Source organism: Haemaphysalis longicornis, unplaced genomic scaffold (genome assembly GCF_048455015.1).
Source record: "Haemaphysalis longicornis isolate Haplotype H1 unplaced genomic scaffold, Haemaphysalis longicornis Haplotype H1 scaffold_6, whole genome shotgun sequence".
NCBI classification, from domain to species: Eukaryota; Metazoa; Arthropoda; class Arachnida; order Ixodida; family Ixodidae; genus Haemaphysalis; species Haemaphysalis longicornis.
The window spans coordinates 109,748,297-109,767,642 of record NW_027526407.1 but is presented as its reverse complement, the minus strand read 5'-3'; the positions used below and the strand labels follow the sequence as shown (position 1 = coordinate 109,767,642).

The window sequence follows — 19,346 nt, the reverse complement described above, 5'->3', positions numbered from 1 at the left end:
CTTGCCAAAAACTTGGGGGGGGGGCAATGCACGTGACTATAATCTGCGTTTACTTATGACGCAGTTCGCAGTCCCTTCATGAGACGCACTTCGTGCCGACGAAGCAGAGGGTCATTATCGCTGCTGTTGAGAGAACCCACGAGTGAGTGCTGTTTCAGCGTACTGGTGATGCGCCCAAATATCTCACTAAGGAGTATTGTAATCACCAGTCAATTTTTTCTATTTTCCAAATCTTTACATGGTCTTCTCCCGGCCGACAAAGGCAGTCTCATATAAGTTGCTGCGTCCCGTTTATTTTTTGGTTTGTTTTTTACAAATGTTTTTGTGGCTGAACAAGCAGACCCACAAAACGTTCCGACAGACGACACGGTAGCAGCTTCACTATAAACCGTTTGGCGTTAGCTGAACGAAACTTCGGCGGTGTTGGGGACCGTGTGTTCCTCACCAAGGGTTTTAACATAAAGGGCGTTGTTCTAGTGTACGTGTCAAATCGTTTACAAATGAACTGGTTCAAACTGTGGGCTCCAGAGACCTTGCTTGTCCAAAAAGACCCGGAATAAAAAGGGGCTAATGGGGCCGTGTTTGCCAAATACGATCCTGCCATTGAGCCCTTCGAATTTTATGTTGAACTTTGGCAAGCACCAACTGCAGGCAATAAACACATCGACGTGTGCGTGGTACACAAGAGCCGACCAGTTTTGATTGATCCTTTCAGGGTTCATACCCCCTCAGAAAGGAACCGCCGATAATTTAAATGTCGTAATTTGACTATATTAGACAAGAATTTGTAACCCGCACAACAGGTGTTGGTAGCTTTTCTGCTTGTGCGTATAAACAATTTATAGATTGGTTCCTGACTTCTTTTTGGGTAACTTCGGGTTCGAGGATTATAATTACACGAAATTATCCTTACTAACCAACAATGCGTCCCTGGCTCTGGCTGAATAGGGTGGGGTGACCACGTGGCCATTCGCATTGTGACTAGGATGAAAGAAATTGTTTTAGCAGCATTACTTTGTCTATTAGTTTTATCTGATGTTTTGTTTGATACACACAATAGCTACTGTGCCCAAAATTTATCTAGCTACAATACTTTGTATGATAGTTTTATTTTGTGTGTGGTTTCATACACCGAACAGCTTCTCTCACCTTCAATTTCACTACGACAAAGTGGATCATAATTTTTAGTAGTGTCGCTTCATTCGGACCTACAATTAGGCAAAATGCGCAATAGTTCCTCTGGTGGTGCAAAGCGTGTGATGAATTGGGCAATGCTTAGGCCAACGCCTTAAACAGTACAAAGCAACTTGCTTAAGTCACACACATCAGTCTAAGCAGAGCTGGGTGTGACACGTGTGCCCTACATACAAATATACCTAAAATAAAGGTACGAGTACTTTCCGGAAACACAATTCATTTTATTTTTATTGCATCAAACAGAAATTCAAGACAAAATGCTCTTTAAGTACCAGAAAAGTTCAGGATTGGTTGTTGTAATATGCCTTCGAATCTAATTCATAAATTTCCCCACACAATGGTTCGCTGATGCACGTATTGTCCGTGAAAAAATATCAGAAGGTATATTAAGTTCCGGTATGTAGGAGCAATACTCTTTTGCGTCTTTCGTTGCGATAATATTTCCAAGCTAAAGCCAGAAAATACAATAATCATGGTTTCAAACCCCAAGGCTGGAGTACACAAAATTTAAACGGGGTCTGTGTTCTCCCTGTGGAAATAAAGTCATCAAAAAAGTGTCTTTTCAAGGCTACATTACTGGGAAAGGTTGGTACTTTATTATCTTCCCTTTCCCCTCTTTCTCTCGTACATAAGGTCACTTGAGGTATGCGGTCATACAGATTCTGACTTAGGTGAAGTACGCTTGGCGACGATGCCTGCTTTATGCTTTTTATTAGAGTATTTTTTCCCGCAAACTAGATCGCCTTCTGTTACCTTGTGTCAAGCTTTTGTGCATCATTGTTCTCAAGATTGCTGGTCTTCTATAGGACATGTCAACTTCCACGTGTTTATTTGTCCGTGTGGCCATGCACGGAAATTCAAGGCCGGTTCCGTGTGCCGTTCAAGCTTTGTACAATGAGCGACAGCCTGTCCAGGCTTGACACAGCGCCGGGTAGGTCACACGGTGCAGGACCTGCGTACGAAAAGAAGACCAAATTTATCATTAAAAATTCTATACAACTAGATATAACACAGCTAAGCGGAAGTGGTTACATGTCTATGTGAATATAATGATTGTTTAAGAGAATATGGATTAAGGTAAAAATATTGCATATATCAGCCAAGTGAAGATCTCGATCGTTCAATTTTGTTACATGCACATATACCATCATCGACTTGGTGTGATGACCCATGGGATGTGCCAAGTACGGTGTAGTCCTTCACGTTACTTGGAGCTGTTGTATGGGTTACGCATGTCGCGATGCAATGCCATAGGTGTTTTAAAGAAATAGGATGCCTTATTTACCATAGGCGTTGTAGAATTCCACAAAAATCATGAAGGCGTAACAATTATTCTTACAGCCAGCGGTATTTTTCCAGTCGTAAATATCCATTAAAACTGTGCAACCGTGCTATGATATAACTGGTAGGGTATGGGTTTTTTTTTTCCTTCCGAACATGCACTAGTCCAATCACAGTGAAAGGAAATGACTAGGAACGGGGTTTCTTTTATGACCACAGCACGCCAATGACCATTCCCTTAGCGAAGGTGGTTGAACATCTCGGATACGGTTACTTGACGTCGGTGCCGTGTTGCGCCGGAAGGTTCGAGGCCCCTTGACCTCGACACACAACATTCATTTCAGTGTACAAATAAAAAAAACACGTACCCACCATTTCACGGTAAGCATGTCTGTAATCACTGCCTAGCGAAATACAATCTAGTACAACACCAAACTGCAATTAAGACCCAATAACGCTTCAACAACCAGACATTTCATAGAAACGCACGTATCCACGCTGTGCTACTTATGCAATGATAGATCGTGTTGCTGTAAAACGTTTTTTTAAATGGGGATTCAGTTCTAGAGCTGCTTTTCTACATCTCAAATTTACAAGTGCATTTCCCATGCTTACTGAAGGGAGCCAATCCTGTAACCATGCCTTGCACGCGGCGACTAAGGACAAAGTCAACAGTCGTGCTTAAAACTAGTGTCCTAAAATCAAGGTGGCGTTAAACTACCAAGGTGCGTGGGGTATGGCAAAAACTTTTTAATGCGCACATGACTCAAAGCATGTCCGTCCATCTCGCCGCGACAACAGCTTGAACCCCGGTCGTCCCCCGGTGCAAGAAACACGTAAAAATCGTGCTGTTCGAACATTGTTTTCACTCTGCGCTCTCTTGTTAAGTGATCCCGTGGCCCTGAGTCACGTTTCGCAATGGCACAGAAGGCCATGTTAGATCTAGGCGTTATTCTGTCTTATTCTGTCTTCCCCCCGACATACATTTCACACCGCACAAGCCACCCACTTCAAGTGTCCCGTTATCGCAACAGAACTGTCACTTTTTCCGCTTCTTTTTTTCGTCGCGCGGTCAAGGATTGGAACGACCCTTCCTGCTCCATTGTTTCAACCACCTGCCTATCATCCTTCATTGAAAATGTTACAAATCACCTGTGCTGCGAAAATTAATGTGTTCAAATGTTTTCTTTTCCTGTGTATCCACCGCTTATGTAATACCCCCCAGTGGGGTCCTTAAGGAAATAAAAATGAAAATGAAACGAAATGAAATAATTGCACTGCTCGTCTGAGATTTTGTTACTTATTACGTTTGCTTTTACTTTTGTTAAATTCCTTTAGCTCTCTCAGAGGTTGTTTACACACGTAATTTCAGCTTAGGAAGTGACAGTATCCTACTGCCTTTTTGTGTGATAGGATCTCCGTAGCATTGGTCACTGCTTTAAAAAAACCTATTCTTTCTGTTATCCCGGTCGGCTCAAGAAAAAATTTCAACTGCAAGTTGGCTTGCGAGTAAATTTTGATACAGTCATAATCTATCGTTTACTTACGGCAAGCGATGTCTGATATGAGAAAGCTTCCCAAGTAACATAAATTTTGCGATGCTACTACGTGACAGAGACTACAATGAGACATGAAAATGAAATTTTTAGATTTTTTTTCTAATTTTGCAGCACGATCTTTGCAATAATTGCGTGCGTTCGTACTCGGGTCACCATATAGACAGGCGAATTACCCCACCGAAACAATCGCGTCAAGTACTGGTATACCTTTTAACAATAATATTAGTCACCTAGTACGCATATCTGTTACTGCCTTTTTCTCGTCGCTGGGACGTAGCAGCAGAAGCAGCAGTATCAGCAGCACCTGAAGCACGTAATCTCCAACTCAAACGAGTGGATTTGGGCCAACCCATTTTCCCCTCACATGCTTTCAGCATTCGCCTACAGAGTATGAGTACTGCTTCCACAAACGAATGACATTCTTTTATTTTTACAGCAAAGCTGTTAGCCTCTGGATGGTCAGAAAATTTTATGTCGTAAACAAAAAGCCCAGGCAAGACCCAGTATACTTGTCGCCCATTATACTTGTCGCATGCATCAGGCCAATCAGGCGTGCAGCACAGAGCTCAATATTTCTGCTTAGAAAAAGCCACAAAACGAGCATCGAAACTGGGTAATGGATGATAAGGCGCCGGTGAACAATGTGACATCGCCCTGTGTTGTGGTAAAGATTACATTTGCAGCTTCTCTGGAAAGGTGAGGGATGTTGACGTCATTTGAGGGCTGGCGAATGCGTCAGGCAAGCCTGTACCTAGCAGTTCTCGACCGAGACGTCGACCGCAAGCGTCAGGAATCAATTTGCTATCTGAGAAGCCGAGCACAAGCGACAAGCCCGCCGACAAAACGAAGAGTATTTGATACCGTCGACCATCAGCATGTGTCCTGATTTGCAACAGCTTCAGTGGACATCCACTGTTGCAGGTCGGGATGGCATGCATGTTTTTTTCCGCCGTTTTTCAAGCGGATGAGTTTTGGTGCATACAGGACCACATATATATATATATATATATATATATATATATATATATATATATATATATATATATATATATATGCGCTAAGCATAAGATGTGTTGTTGCTTGCGGCTGTAGAGTGCTTGCAATCAAATTTAGATTGCTTGTTAGGTGAGACATTCAGATTTATAGTTTATAATTACCGCAGAAAAACGCAGTGCCTTCGCATTTTTGCAAAGTCTGTGAAAGAAGAGAATCAGCGAAGCTGTGGTGCGTAATGTTAGTCACGTTATGCAGTGAAATGTTATATAATATATTTTATGCAGCTTCTCTGAAATAACAGTTACACTTGTTTTATGTAGCAATGCTCCCTCCGTATATGGGCATGTATTGATAGCAGACCGTAATTCTGTACCGTTTACAACTTTACCGCGGACCAAGTAGCTGTGACAACTAAATGAAATTTGGCCTAGAAAATTAGAGTAGTCTCAGAGGCGAATTTTAGTATAATTTCTTTCGGCATAGTTTTGATGACACCAAATAAGAGCCGTTTTCTAAAATTCTACCCATCTATTTTACCCTAACTTTCGTGACCCGGTCTTTTTGACGGCAAGGATTGCTTTTCGTAACTTTCGTGCGCGAGGAACAACTTGCGGTATTGCTTCTACTGCTTCCGCATCTGTCTAAGGCTTTACTGTGCACCCACGATGTGGAAACCCAGTGTACAAGCAGCAAGCTTACTCTGATCTCCTAAAGTTGGCTTCACCTCTAAGGAAAAATGTATTGCTGGGAATACACTTTTTCAGGGGGGAGAGCGTAGGCCGTCTTGTATCAAGAGAATAAAGAAACTTGACATTTATTTTCTATAAATGATTTCCTACACGCCCAAGGTGTGGCGCCCTGCTTTACGACCCCGGGTATTTGTGCGGGCGCCGGAAGGCTTCACTCCGCTGGCTTGCAATTCTTGTCTACATCGCTCTGTTGCTGGAGATGATCTGCTACATTCTTGCCATAGACAGCACCGCTGTAAAACGTGTAATCACGTTTGGAAAAATGAAAATGTCATGTTAGGGAATGTACCTTTATTGATTTATGCTAGGGTTAACGCGACGACGCTACACAGGCGATGAGGTGCGCCGTAGTAGACGGCTCCAGATTAATTTCGACCACCAGGGGATCTTTACCGTGTGCCAAACTTTCGAACACATGGGCGTTTTCGCTTCTTGCCTCCATCAGAAAAGTGGCCGCCATGGCCGGGAATTGAACCAGTGACCTAAACCTTTACCTTAACGATCGGATACGCCGGAAAAGTTTGAGATCACGTACAACTTTATGGTAATAGCGGTTCTGCAATCAATCGCTGGTTTAAGGCGCCGTAATTGCGCTCACCTATATATGCTTATTTCCATAAGTTCATTTATTTTACCGCAGTCTATTTGTCTACGCGCTTATTATACTTTCCGGTGGCAGGTTTTAACTAATTTCGCCCTCCCGTTTTATATTTGTTTGCTCTTTGAAAATAGTGGCGACCAAGTGAAAAAAAGCACCACGATGTAAACAAAATGTGCACAAGGGATGACTATGGCTTTGTACTGGCCATTACATCACAATGCGCATTACAAAGAGGTTGTCATCGTGAACTGCAAAAACATGGCACATTCAGGTGCGAAAGTGTGTTTAATATCATTATTATCACACTCTTTCAAAGCGGTTTTCTCATTGCAGGGAGGTTTCCGCAGGCTTGACCGTTGAGCTATATGCTTTTCGGCCAGCTTGCGCCATTAACCTGAAAAAAAGGGGCAAAAAGTGTGCCCCTACCCCACCTATTGCGTAGACAATTATTCGGAGGGGAACTGTCGCCTCGGCCCTATGTACGCCGGCGATAGCATGTGTACACAAGCATCATGGACGTTACAATGCCAACCAAGGGTGAATAATGAAGTTAAAAACCTCTTAAATACAGTAGGGTTCCCTGGATTAGTAAGCTAACGAAAGTCGTTTTTTTGAGCGAGATCTAACTCTTCTCGCACGAGGTGAATAATTATTACGAGAAAATTCATGCCTTATACTCTAACAAGAAGGGAGGGTATGCAAATGGTGTTCATTTTTGTAGCGGCTATTGCTGCTCAGTGTGGCCCTATTAAAAGTTTGCATTCCTTGAATATCTGGCCTTAGCCAAAGCGTTATCCGCTTTGACCCACATTTCTTTTTCTTTTTGTAAACGCGGCTGTTCTAAGAGATTTCGAACCAATGGTTTAATTTAGCATTTATTCCTAATTATACGTGTTCACTAGTTAAACCTGTTTCTTTTTTTTACTTTTAAAGATGACCCAGTTGCACTGGTGTTCAGACACTTTCAAAAATGGAAGGTATAAAGCATAAAATATAATCTGCAGATTTGCACTGCAGAAGTCGAAATTGTTTTGTTGTTCCCAGAATCTGTTTGATCGAGATTCTAGTAAAACGTAAAGCCAACATAAAGGACAGCCGGGTTATGACATCGCCAGTGAGTCCGTCTAAGCAGATAATGATAGAATGGTTTCTGTGACAGATGTATAAATAAATCTCGCGAAAGCCATCCTTCCACTAAATAATGGCGACTTGTACAAACAGTGCAACCAGGGGTATTCGTTTGGAACGGTTTGCCACTGTATAGATTTCATGGGTGCCTTCTAATATAAAAGTAACACATCGCTCTTTGGCCCGCCTACAAAGCGCAACCACTGCAACAGAAAAAGCCGGGACTACCAAACCTCTCGGTACGTCAACATTTATGTGCTTGTCCTGTGTATATTTTAGGAGCTCTGTATTCGAAGCTGTATGATGATTCCACCTACTGCCCTCCCCGCCACCCCCCGACGTCCACATTAAATCCATTCGTGTATTGCCAAAGGAGGTAGTGCAAAAAAATGAAGTCGCTGTTTTATTTAAACTCAAAAAATACTCAGGCAGAGTGTGTGTGTGTCTTTTTACTGCCATGTTAGGTCGAATTTATTGAAGTAACACCGTGAGTCGGCCTAGTTGGAATCTATCCATGGCTTTACCGATGCGCAAACAAACGAGGACGAAGAAAGAACCAACACGGACAAGCGCACTAAGCGTTTGTCCGTGTTGGTTCTTTCTTCGTCCTTGTTTGTTTGCGCATCGGTAAAGCCACGAATTTATTGTTTGGTTCATCAATCAAGATTCTTTAGTCTCAGGTCAGCCATCCGTTGGATACGTCTTCCCTGCAATTTATCCTAACTTGTTGATTTTGCTCATCGGTTCTTATTGGCGACGAACTTGCTTTGAAAGCTTGGCAGTATTTTTGTTACGGCAATTATTTCAGGCTTTGAACTTTTACTTACAACCACCGGCTTTTTCAGCCACCTCTATCTGAAAAATAAGAAATCGTTGTACCAACACTTCTGCCCACCAGAGGGAAGGAAGAGAACGCACAAACATGCAACTAGTTCTTTAGTCGAACAATTATTGCATGCCAACAAGTTTCCAACAAGGCAACCTTAGGCTCATTTAAAGCAAACACTGGTACATATCACAGGTAAGTAGTGTTTGCTTGATATTATGCCTTTCTTTGCGTGTACTTAAAAAGCGTGAAATGAATCCGTATATCTTCGCAACGCCTACGTTCCAAGCGTTCTCATTATTCCAACCCCCCTAGTACAGCCGCCGTGTTACGATACAGACCCCTAGTGAAACAACGCAACGCGGTGGAAAGAAATGTGGCAAACACGCGCCGGTTCCAGAAGGCGCTGTTCTGGAGTCATAAACTCCTGATCGCTTGGTTGAATTCCCAACCAATTTCGAAAATGCCCGTTCTGTGACTTGGTGGGTGCAGAATTTTTTTTGGTGACAGGAATCCACGACAAAACTTGAGACATGAGAAAATATACCTCTACTGGTCGTATAACCAAGATTCTCTTTATCAAAGCAACAAAGAACCGCCCACGGTGAGTACATTTACAATACCAAGTAAATTTATATCACAAACGTTGTTACTAAGCCAACAGCGGATTATGAAAAAAAATTGCTGTCCCGCAATGAAGTTCCACTTGAAGTATTTTTTTCTTGTACGTCAAGCTACACCGCTTTCAATATCCTTTCCCATTATGAAGCAAAATTAGAATGTACCTTTCTTGGCTTATAGGTTGAAATTTTTGATATATTCATCCTGGGTGCAAAATATTCCAGTGAAATTCTGTGGTGCGTCCAAATTACTGGTGCCGTGCAAGATAACAAGTATGATATTTGTGATGGTTTCATTGTTTAGCACGAGATATTATTTATTTTCTTATTTCTGCACAGTCGGTACAATTGTTTGAATGGCGAATACTTTTAACGATGGGAAACCATGGCTCATGCATAGAAAAGGAAAACAAAACGTCCAATGTCACGCTAATACGAATCATATTCAGAGAAAACGTACTCGCAAAAAAATCTTTTACAAGCACTTCATCGCTAATGCCACAATTCTTTGTGTAATAAAACAAATATATGACACAGATAAAAAGTAGGTGGCATCCTGAACTCCGCTTTTCACATTAAATTCATTTATTTTTAGGATTTTAATTTACGGCCGCAAAAGCACATCAATATCTGCAAGCACTAACTGATGTAACTAACGCCAATAAGTAACTGCAGTTTATGTCAGCTTAGTCTTAAAAGTTGCGGAAAGGAATACATTTTTCAACTTTTTTGGGGGGTTTAGAAATAATTATTTCACAGCAGACAAAGAAACCGAATGACGGCTTTTCTTTTGCAGATGGCGCGCAAAACAGGAAAGAAACGGCTAGAAGCGCGCAAAGTTATAGGAGCTAAAGCTGTCTGCTGACAGCTGCCTGCAGGGCGAAGCTCTGAGCGCCGCTGAATCTGGATGGCTCCCATAAAAAACGCCAGGGAACATAGCTGCTGTGTCTGGTCTCCGAATGCTCCCCCGTGCGCGCGTGTGTTTCTTTGCTTGTTGCTTGCAAAGGACGCGTCACCAAGCAACAGAAGCTTCTAGTTTGCTCTCCAATTTGTCGCTAGACTATGCAGGGTGCCGCATCGCAACCAGACGGCGTTTGGAGGCTCATGCTGCCTCTGTGGTTGATGTACGGTCGGCTGTAACGACAGTTCCATGGCTCCCTTCCAGATGCTTAGTCGCTTTTTCCTGCATTTCGTTTCTGTGGCAGCGTGCCGGCCGCATAGGCTCTGTTTCCTCATACCTCCGTCTATACCTATGAAAACTGGTACGAGTCGGCATTATACCAGAATGATATAACAAATATTTTGTCTCCTATTAGAAAAAAAAGAAGCTCTGCCTTTTTTGCAAAACAAACCTTAAGGTCTCTTCGGTCGGCAATAAAACGGTAAATGTGAAACGATGCGTATAACAGACCTAACAGAACCTCCGCAGTGCAGGTTTTGAAGAAACTTTGGACAGAGGAGTCTGGCTGGGCCATTGTTGTCATGTATCGCTACCAATCCCATCTTATTGCGAAAAACGTTTCCTTGGGCTGCATTCAACTTCAGGTAGTTTTTTTTTCACCCTAGAAGTTTGCTATTTTGATAGTACTGGCGTTTTGGCGTTTTGAATACGAAGTTTTATCGAAACCAAAGCTAGAACGTGCGTTTACTCTATTAACGTAAAGAAAATATGGAAATGGAGGATAACCTGAGTAAATGTATAAAATTTGGGAACTCTTTTATAGGCTGCACGAAGTATTGTTGGTTTGATTTCCCCGAACAAATCTTTATTTTATGGCCAAATGTTACAACATGAACTAATATTTTTGGTAGGGCGCCAAATGCATTTTAGGGAAATGGAAAGGGAGTACAGATTCACATCGCCCTGGTACGTTGAAGTCGGGAATCTTTTTTCATTAAGTAACACTGTGCAGTAGGGCGGGGTGTCAATGAAACTTTTAAACCGATCAATCGGAGGTGATGAAGAAACAATACACCAGTAGATGGGGGGAGGGTGGAAGGGGGGGGGGGTTGTGGTTTAAAATAACATGAAAAAATAAACTTTCGGGTTAATACCCTTTTTTGCCAACTTGTCTTCAACACGATAAAGTTGACAAAGACTCATTATTTAGAAAATAATTAGCTTGAATTCTGAGCCACAGAAGTTTCCCACACTTTAATACAAAATTAGCGGGATGGGCTCGTTCAGTTTTTCTAGGTGGGTCAAACACTTCCTCGCATGGCATAGGTGCGATGCGAATGCATATCATTTTTTCCTCAGCACAATGCTTCAAAGGAGCCTGCCCGGCGCATTTCTTGTCGTCACTATAAGCTTACCATTTTAAACATAATATGCACAGGTTAGGGCGATGTACAGCGGAACGCCTGAACACCGTCGGATAAGCTCACATAGAGCTTTTCGTCACATGTTTTGGTTCACTGGTCGGGTCAGAGTAGAACCGATTTTCTGGTTAAAAATACGTAATCGTACAAATCGCTTTCATTTCTTATTTAGTCGGGCAACCGATCAATCACCTCACTCGCACTGGCCGAATCGTTTTTTTTTTTTTATTGCGGAATATTTAGGCGTGCAAGTCAGTATAATTACTGAAGAAGTACGTTCTGCGCAAAAGCTCTTTTCGCTTTCGTGATGATATTAGTTAGAAATAAAAACATAACTCCCAAAGAGGGACTTTTTATAATAGCAAAACCTTGTATGTTTTCTCTGCCATGCCCACCCCAGATTCTCGAAGTTAACATATTTATTCGCGAAATTAGCTCAATGAGCATAACTGTATTAAAAAAACATTAGAGGTACCCATACGGCAAAAAGGGCTCCTACTTGCCTGTTGATAAAAAAAACCCCCAGAAACTACCGTGCCTGAGGAAAACTAAAGAAGAAAGTAAAGAAATAGAAAGAATTCCGAATGACTTTGACAATCACACACGCGTACTAATACAGGGCTAATGCAGGGCGCCCGCGCTCTAACTTACGAAATGCCTTAAAAGAATATAAAAATCAAGTCGCGAATTTACCGGATTTTATTATTATGCGTCGTCCCGTGGAAACGACATAAAAATAAAACGAACAAATTCCGGAAATTTCAACTTAATCTGTTATAGGTGGTCGACTTGATCTCGACTGAAATTTGAAAGACAAAAAAAAAGACGTAGGTTGGATTGATTCTACCTGTTCGTTCAGCAACACCCGGAGAACTAAATGTTAATTCAAGAAATTGAATTTAGGCACCCTCTTGTCAAGGATTTTGCAGATTTTTCTTGACTAAGCGGAATCAAATCCAAGATTTTTTGAGGATGACGGTGCCAGATGCGCTGAAGTTGTGTGTCCCATGTCCGTGTTTCAATATATCGAAAAAATTCTGAGCTTTCCTGTAAGGTTTGTCTTTATTTTTCTTATTAGGTCCGTGTGAACGTTCCAGGTGCACGAGTTTTCAAACATGAATATCTTTTACATTTTTGTACACTTTTGTTTCCGTTTTTGTTTTGATACTTGAACACCGCTTAATTATGTTTGATGGGAAGCAACGTTTCCGGCATGAACGGAGAAAACATGCACAAACAAAAGTACTAACCTGAAAAATGAAAATCAGATGCTATTGTTTACCGCGGGTATATGAGGGCGTCATTCGTGTATAATTTAAGAAGGATAGAAAGAGCGAGTTCTGTTCTCAGGTTTACTTTCTGCAACAAAAACATGCCATTATATATTTGGTTGATTTTTTGTTTACTTTTAGTGTAAGGGTTTTAACCGCCAGGGCACAGTCACTTATTAGTATTCGTTTTCCTCACAAACTTCAAATGACCGATCTGGATTACAAAATTCAACATATCCATTCTTGGAATTTTGTGTATAATCCTGCGACAGCGACGTGGAATAATGCCTAACGGGTGCAACCTCTTAATTGTAGCCTCCAAGTCCAAACGCTTAAACGCCAGACCGCTTTCGGGAGACAGGCAGTCCGCTGCCCTACGGATGGCCTCGCCCCTCCTACCCAAAGACAGCTTCCTCACACAAATAAGGCCAACAAAAGAACAAGACAGCCACACACTTCAGGCCGCCTTTGCGTATCGTGTGTTTCCTTTCAGAAAACGATCTGTTGGGGCGGGAGCAGAGGGAGAGGGCTACGGCCATCGTAACTGCTCGGTTCAAGCGCCCCTTCGCCCTCCCCTCGCCAGGCGGGCGCACGACCTCCCCACCACGCTGCGCCGTACGACACGGGGAGTGCTCCGCGTATTAGGTTTCCCCCTCCGCGGTCGGGCAGGAAGCCCCGACGCCCTGTCGCTTTATTGCCAGAGCTTCCACTTCGCGTCCAGTGCCTTCACTGAATGATGAAGCAGTTTCGAATAGAATGGCTGCCGTATTCTGCGGCCGTAAACAACGCCAAAAGCCGTGCTTGTCGCCTTTCTCTTGCTTATAACCGCTCTACCGTCCCGCGGCACTCAGACGACAAAAAAAAAATAAAAGCTGCATGCCGTTAACCGCAGCTTGTAGTCATGAATAGGACCAATTTTGTTGTCTACTTGAGACACTTCCCCCGCAATGAAGCATTCTCAACCGCGCTTGCGGAGTCCATTTGGTATAAATGAAACGCACGCGCTTATCCGTTCGTCTAGCAATCACAGGAATACTCGAAATGGTTCACCAGTAAATGTAGTGGTGTTCCTTGATGTTGGCATAGTCAGCGGTATATTGTGGAGTTAAAACAACTGTCGTTTTGTGTTGAAAATATTTAATTCGTAAATGACATGCCTACGGTTCTAGAAAACACCTGAGGAATTTTTCATTTGAAATTTTGTATACCATTTTTTTTTCAAATTCCCAATGGCAGGGAAAGAACATGCTACGGGAGGAGAAGACGCCTTATTTTTAAAGGCAAAATTAGTGTCGTGAACTTTAGAACCAAAGAAAATATTCACCTTAAAATGATAATGAAATAATGTAATACCAGCCTCAAGTTTTTTTCCCAAAACATTGCAAAAGATGGAAAATGTGCCAGGCTAACCAAAAATAATATTTTTCTATGTACAATTTCTTGTTTTCAGGATCAAAGTCCGCAGTCATTCGAGGAAAAATCCACACTGATAAAACAAAAGTAATATTTTTAAATTTTTGAGCGGTTGTTCTCGCCTGCTCATAGTTCAACTTTTCATGCGGCTAAAGACGAGTTTTGCAGGGCGTCGCTGAAACCCGCAGAAAAAAACGAAGTGGGCTTTATTCAGCGGTAGAGCAATAGAACCTTTTTTTATGAACTTCTAAGAATATAACCTGGTTCAGTTTTCTGTGTCTGAATTTGACACATATTCCCCGAAAATGTTCCCGCAAGCATTCTCAACACATTCGACTAGTTTACCATAAACCGTTTCAAGGCTCACACTTGGTAGTTTTTTTTTTTAATTCACTCCCAAAAACTGCTTCGTTAGCTTTGAGATATAACTGGAATAAATGGCGAACCTTTCACTCAGAAATAGCGAGAAGCAAACGTAACCCGTCTTTTCGCTGAGATTGTACCTTACAATCCACACGTTTGTTTTTTGCGTTGCCCTCATGCTGACTCTGTAGTTATTATACGCACAAATCTGCGTTCGCTTAGCTTGTCGACCTCGAAATGAACTGGAGGATAAGACTCGCGAGATTTGGTTAATAAAAATAAAATTTGTACTCATTTCCAAGTATGATGGCTGTATGAACACTATAAGTGCAGGTTTATGGTAGTTCATGTTATTTATGTAAGACAGCTTTTACGCTTATGGGGAGTTAGTTTCTACCGGGTATACTTTGGATAGTGACTGGAACTAAGTACGTACAAATTTACTGCTGTCTGCAAAGAATTACATTCGGAATAAAAAAAAAAAGATCTTCCGGCTTTAAAATGCTTTAAGTGCTTTTAAAGTGCTTGAAAATGAATTTTAATTCGAAAGAGGTCAACAATGTTACTATAGTGTATTGGTAACTTGCTCTACTAAATCATTTTTTTGCCATACAACAAAATATTAAATGCGACGACCGAGCATTTATCGCTCAAAAGGAGGGCGTTCAATGGCGGGCGCGCTGTTTCTGCGTACCAGAAATACCAGCTCTATTCAGCCCCTTCTTTCGTCATTGTGGGTGCCCTCCCACGCCATATGGCGGTGCTCATTAGGCCTAATTGGCAGAAGGGCACCCGCGCTTTGGGGCGTCAAAGCCGGCGTGACGTCCGCAACCGAGTGAGCAGCGGCGTGAAGCTGGTACGGCGTTACGGCGCCGGCCGTAGCGGTTCACTGCACAAGAAGGACCCCGCGACAGCACTGGCGTGGGTGACATTCCCGGACGCTGCCGGCTTCTATTATCGCGCTGGTGCTGTGATCCTTGTGAAAACTTGATGCTGGCGCCGCTTACTGTGGAGTAAAGAGACCTAGAAATGCCTTAAAGGATATTTGTAGTCTCCATCCAAAAATTTAGTTGCCATCACTAGAGGGCAATGGAGCAGAAGATGATAGGTGTAACATTAAGGGACAAGAATAGAGCGGTGTGGGTTAAGGACATCTGGGGTTAAGGACATCTTAGTAGAAATTAACAAGAAGAAATGGACGTGGGCAGGGCATGTAATGCGAAGGCAAGATAACCGTTGGTTTATTAAGGGTAACAGAGTGCATCCCTAGAGAAGGCAAGCGTGGCAGGGGGCGGCAGAAGGTTAGATGGACAGATGAGATCAAGGCGTGTGCGGGCTACATTGTCGCAGTTATCACAGTACCGGGGTAATTGGAAATTAATGGGAGAGGCATTTGCCCAGCAGTGGGCGTAGATAGGCTGGTGATCATGATGACAGAGCTTAACTGCTCAAAACAGTACGCAACCGAACACACGCCGAGAAGTCTTCGCTTTCCACCGGAAATCCAATAAGCGTTAAGATTAAAATACAACATTTTGGAATGGAATGTTCGGTTTTTGAACGTCCAAATACAAAAACATACATATTACAGGAAAATTAACCCTAACACAAGATTTCTACAAATGGCAACAGAGATTATGATTTATTATTTGGGAATGACCATGCTGCGACATATCAGGATTTAGCATTTAGGGCTGGCTTGAGTAGAATTATGAAGTAAGAATCGCTGTCAGCAGTAAAGCTTGCCAGGTTTTTGGACTTCCTCATTTTGGGGAAAAAATGAATAAATAATAATGCAGGTTCCAATTGAGTAATATTTCAAAGTAAGTGCACGCTTTTTATAAGTGTTCTTTCTTATTTGTTCGAGAGGTGCAAGGAAAGAGGAATGATGTTTTTCTCGCCCCAGAACTTATAATGTGTCCAATGTGTGTAAGTTTGGTTTGAAGTAGGCGGCATTTATTTATCCTGCTATTATCGAGAATTTCCGTTGAACGGTGCATTTGGTTTCTAACGACGACAAAATCAATATTATTGCTTTTGTGGGACTGTTTTATTTTGGGGACGTGTTTTAATTGTATTTAAACAAACAACTTCAGCATATTCAATGCAATACCTCACGTACACATCGACTTATTTATTTCTGAAAGCTGCTAGTTCTGAAAGCGGCTAGTTGTTTTCTGAGTATCAGAAAAGGATTCGCCGCGTATTTGCTTTATTTGCTGCAAATGTCGTGGAGAAACGATTGCTTCATAGTGACCCCAGACATTGTTGGCTCGCCGCGTCGTCTCCCTCAAGCATTCTACAACAGCTGCCGGCCGGTCGCCAAGCTGCGGCTATGCCGAAGCCGCTAAGGCATTATCCGGTGTTCCCAGTGGCGGTCCCAAGGGGGGGTGAAGGGGGCGGTCGCCCCCCCCCCCCCCCCCCCAAAGAGGTCCTCAGTTTCTTATTTTTAGTTTTTTTAAGCATTCCACTTGCGTGAAGTTAAATACCAGCGGGTTGCACCGCATACGCGCACACGCCTCCATGGTTATCACCACCTCCGCAGAATTGGCGCAAGGAGGGGAGCGAATCTTTACTCGCCTCGCCCCCCCCCCCAAAAAAAAAAAAAAATCGCCCCCCCCCAAAACCGATCTCTGGGACCGCTACTGGGTGTTCCCCGGAAGATGTCGTCCGACGGGCGTTCGCGTGTGGGAGTGTGGGGTCTGCGTGAAGGCAGACGGAAGGTATTTGTTGCAACTTGCGTTGTCTGTACCATAGCCTCCTGAATAACGGACTGTGCAGCTCTATCACCCAGATAGCAATCGGAGCAGCCCGTTCACAGGGGGGGGGGGGGGGGCGCCAAGTTCCCAGGTTTTCTGATCGCCTTGCCGATGCGAATTGCTGTTTCAACCGGAGGGGAACTGAAATGCACCTCGGTGTCGTCTGCTACGCGAAGGCGTCTTCCAGGTACAAAAGTCCGCAAAACGACGAGCTTGGACTTCATGAGTCAATTTTTATGACCGAAGCTTTATGCGTGGCGTTGCAGAACTACTAAACGACGTTCAAGGCACTGTTGCCGCCGGCACGCTGGCCATTTTGGGTTCACTACGGTAGTTTCACAACAAAATGTATACATGTCCTCACGGTTGTCACTGTGATAAGAGCCAGTTAATTTTTCCGCTCTATAGGAGTTGATAACTGAACCATAATGATGCTGACTTCGGTGTTTAGTGAAAATTGAGGCATATATATACATTTTGTGGAAAGAAGTCCAAACAGTTGAACTCCCCCTTTTTACTTGCGAGTCCATCCAGTCGCGTTCTGCCGCTAATATTTTTTACGGTCTCCGAAAGAGCACGCCCCCACTAACCCCCTTCCCCTCCTCACCATCCATTTCTCCGTCGCCGCTGCTCCACGAAATGGTGCCATCGCGCATGTAGTAGATATATTGACGTTGTTTTCGGCAATGCCGGGATGCTGTGCAAAGAATGACGACTTCAAGCTTTAGCTAAATGCGATATTCAGTATTTGTGGGCCCCTCTTTAAGCTTAGGATGAACATTCAGCATGCACTTAGCTCATTTCTCGCTCTACTTCTCCTCGCTATGCTAATTCTTGCCTACTTTATCACATACTGAATAACCCATCAATTTTCAGTTGGTCACAAACCCACTAGTGGTCTCACCCGTAACATTTCTGGCTGAATAGAGTGAAACAAAGAAAAAAAACGTTTGGGTAAAACTATTTACGAACAAAAAAGGTAGCCCGAGAAAGACCATCTCTTGTGTAAATATCACTGTCAAGTTCTAGCGTCACCCCAGCCACTTACTAGAAAGTTTTATTGTGGCCTCGTCCATTTGTATGTTTTTTTGTTCCAACAGGAGTTGCACGTCGGTGCTACAGCCAGAGTATTCTTTATACAACACGTATTTCGTGTTAGCAAAGGTCCTGGACCAGTTTTTTTTTTAAAATACCGATTGTTTCCAGGTGTGAAGACAAATGTTAACCGTGCCCTCGCCAACACAGGAGAACTTCTGGCACTGAGCGGGCCAAAAGGCGTTATATAGGCGGCTATGCGAGTTCGCTCGCGCTTGGACACGACGATTAGCGAAGTTAGTTGATGGGCAGTTAGGTTTTGGTGCGCAACCAAACGGCCGACGATGGAGTCAGTCGGCGTTCTTGCGTGATGACTGGTAAAATGGAAGTAAAGTAGTTAGTTACAAACTGCAGGGAGCATCGTTTCCTTGGCCCGCCTTAAAATGCAAGTCCACGACATTAAACCCTTTTCCCTTTTGCGTCTACATATCCAATCGTACGCCTCTACCTTCGCTTCTCCCGAGAGGAAGGACCTGAAGGGTTGTTTCATTCAATTTCCCTACGTCCCCACTGCGCTCGCGCTATGTGTTGGAACGCTTTGTTCCTGCTGTGCGCTTGTCGATATGTATATGGCTTTACACTTCACTCTTTACTCTTATCTTCTACACACAATTAAAAGTGTTGATTCGTTTTAAATCATATACCACTAAAACCCATGCAAAGTGCATTCTTATTTAAAAGAATGCTTCTACTCTTATGTTATATACTTAAGTTTTACTTTCAATATTCCCGAGGTGTTCCTCCCATCGACTAATGCTGGCACGTACCAGATATGGCAGCAAGTATAGTTTGAAAATGTTGCCTATAAATCATATACGTTGTGTTCACACCTTGTTTGGTATATATTTAAACACGATTGTTTCTTGGGATACCTGAACGAGAAAAATTTGGTCTGTATGTGTGTCTGTCTGGCTGCCTGTATATCTGTTCCTCCATTCAGCCACCCGGCCAAAAGGTGAACATTTCTTGAACGAGACGTTGATATAGGCAAACCATTTCCAAACAACGTAATGTGGTGGCAGTGTTAATACTTTTCAACATTGCTGCGCGAAAAGAAAACTTTTTGAACATTTCATGCAAAGTATCAAAACCAAAGTCGTATTTGCGTTTTTTTTTTGTTAAAAGTGGCTGTCTACTTTTTGTGACAGCGATAAAAAATACCCCTT

General features: G+C 42.9%; 1 protein-coding gene across 1 annotated transcript in view; it reads right to left on the bottom strand.

The window, feature by feature from the left end:
- Positions 1-1,433: 1,433 nt before the first annotated feature.
- LOC144141875 (myogenic-determination protein-like) overlaps positions 1,434-19,346 on the bottom strand; it is an 82,711-nt gene continuing 64,798 nt past the window's right edge. The window contains exon 5 of the mRNA XM_077673353.1: positions 1,434-2,149. Coding sequence (XP_077529479.1) covers positions 2,055-2,149 — 95 coding nt within the window. The 3' untranslated portion in view covers positions 1,434-2,054. The remainder of the gene's footprint in view (positions 2,150-19,346) is intronic.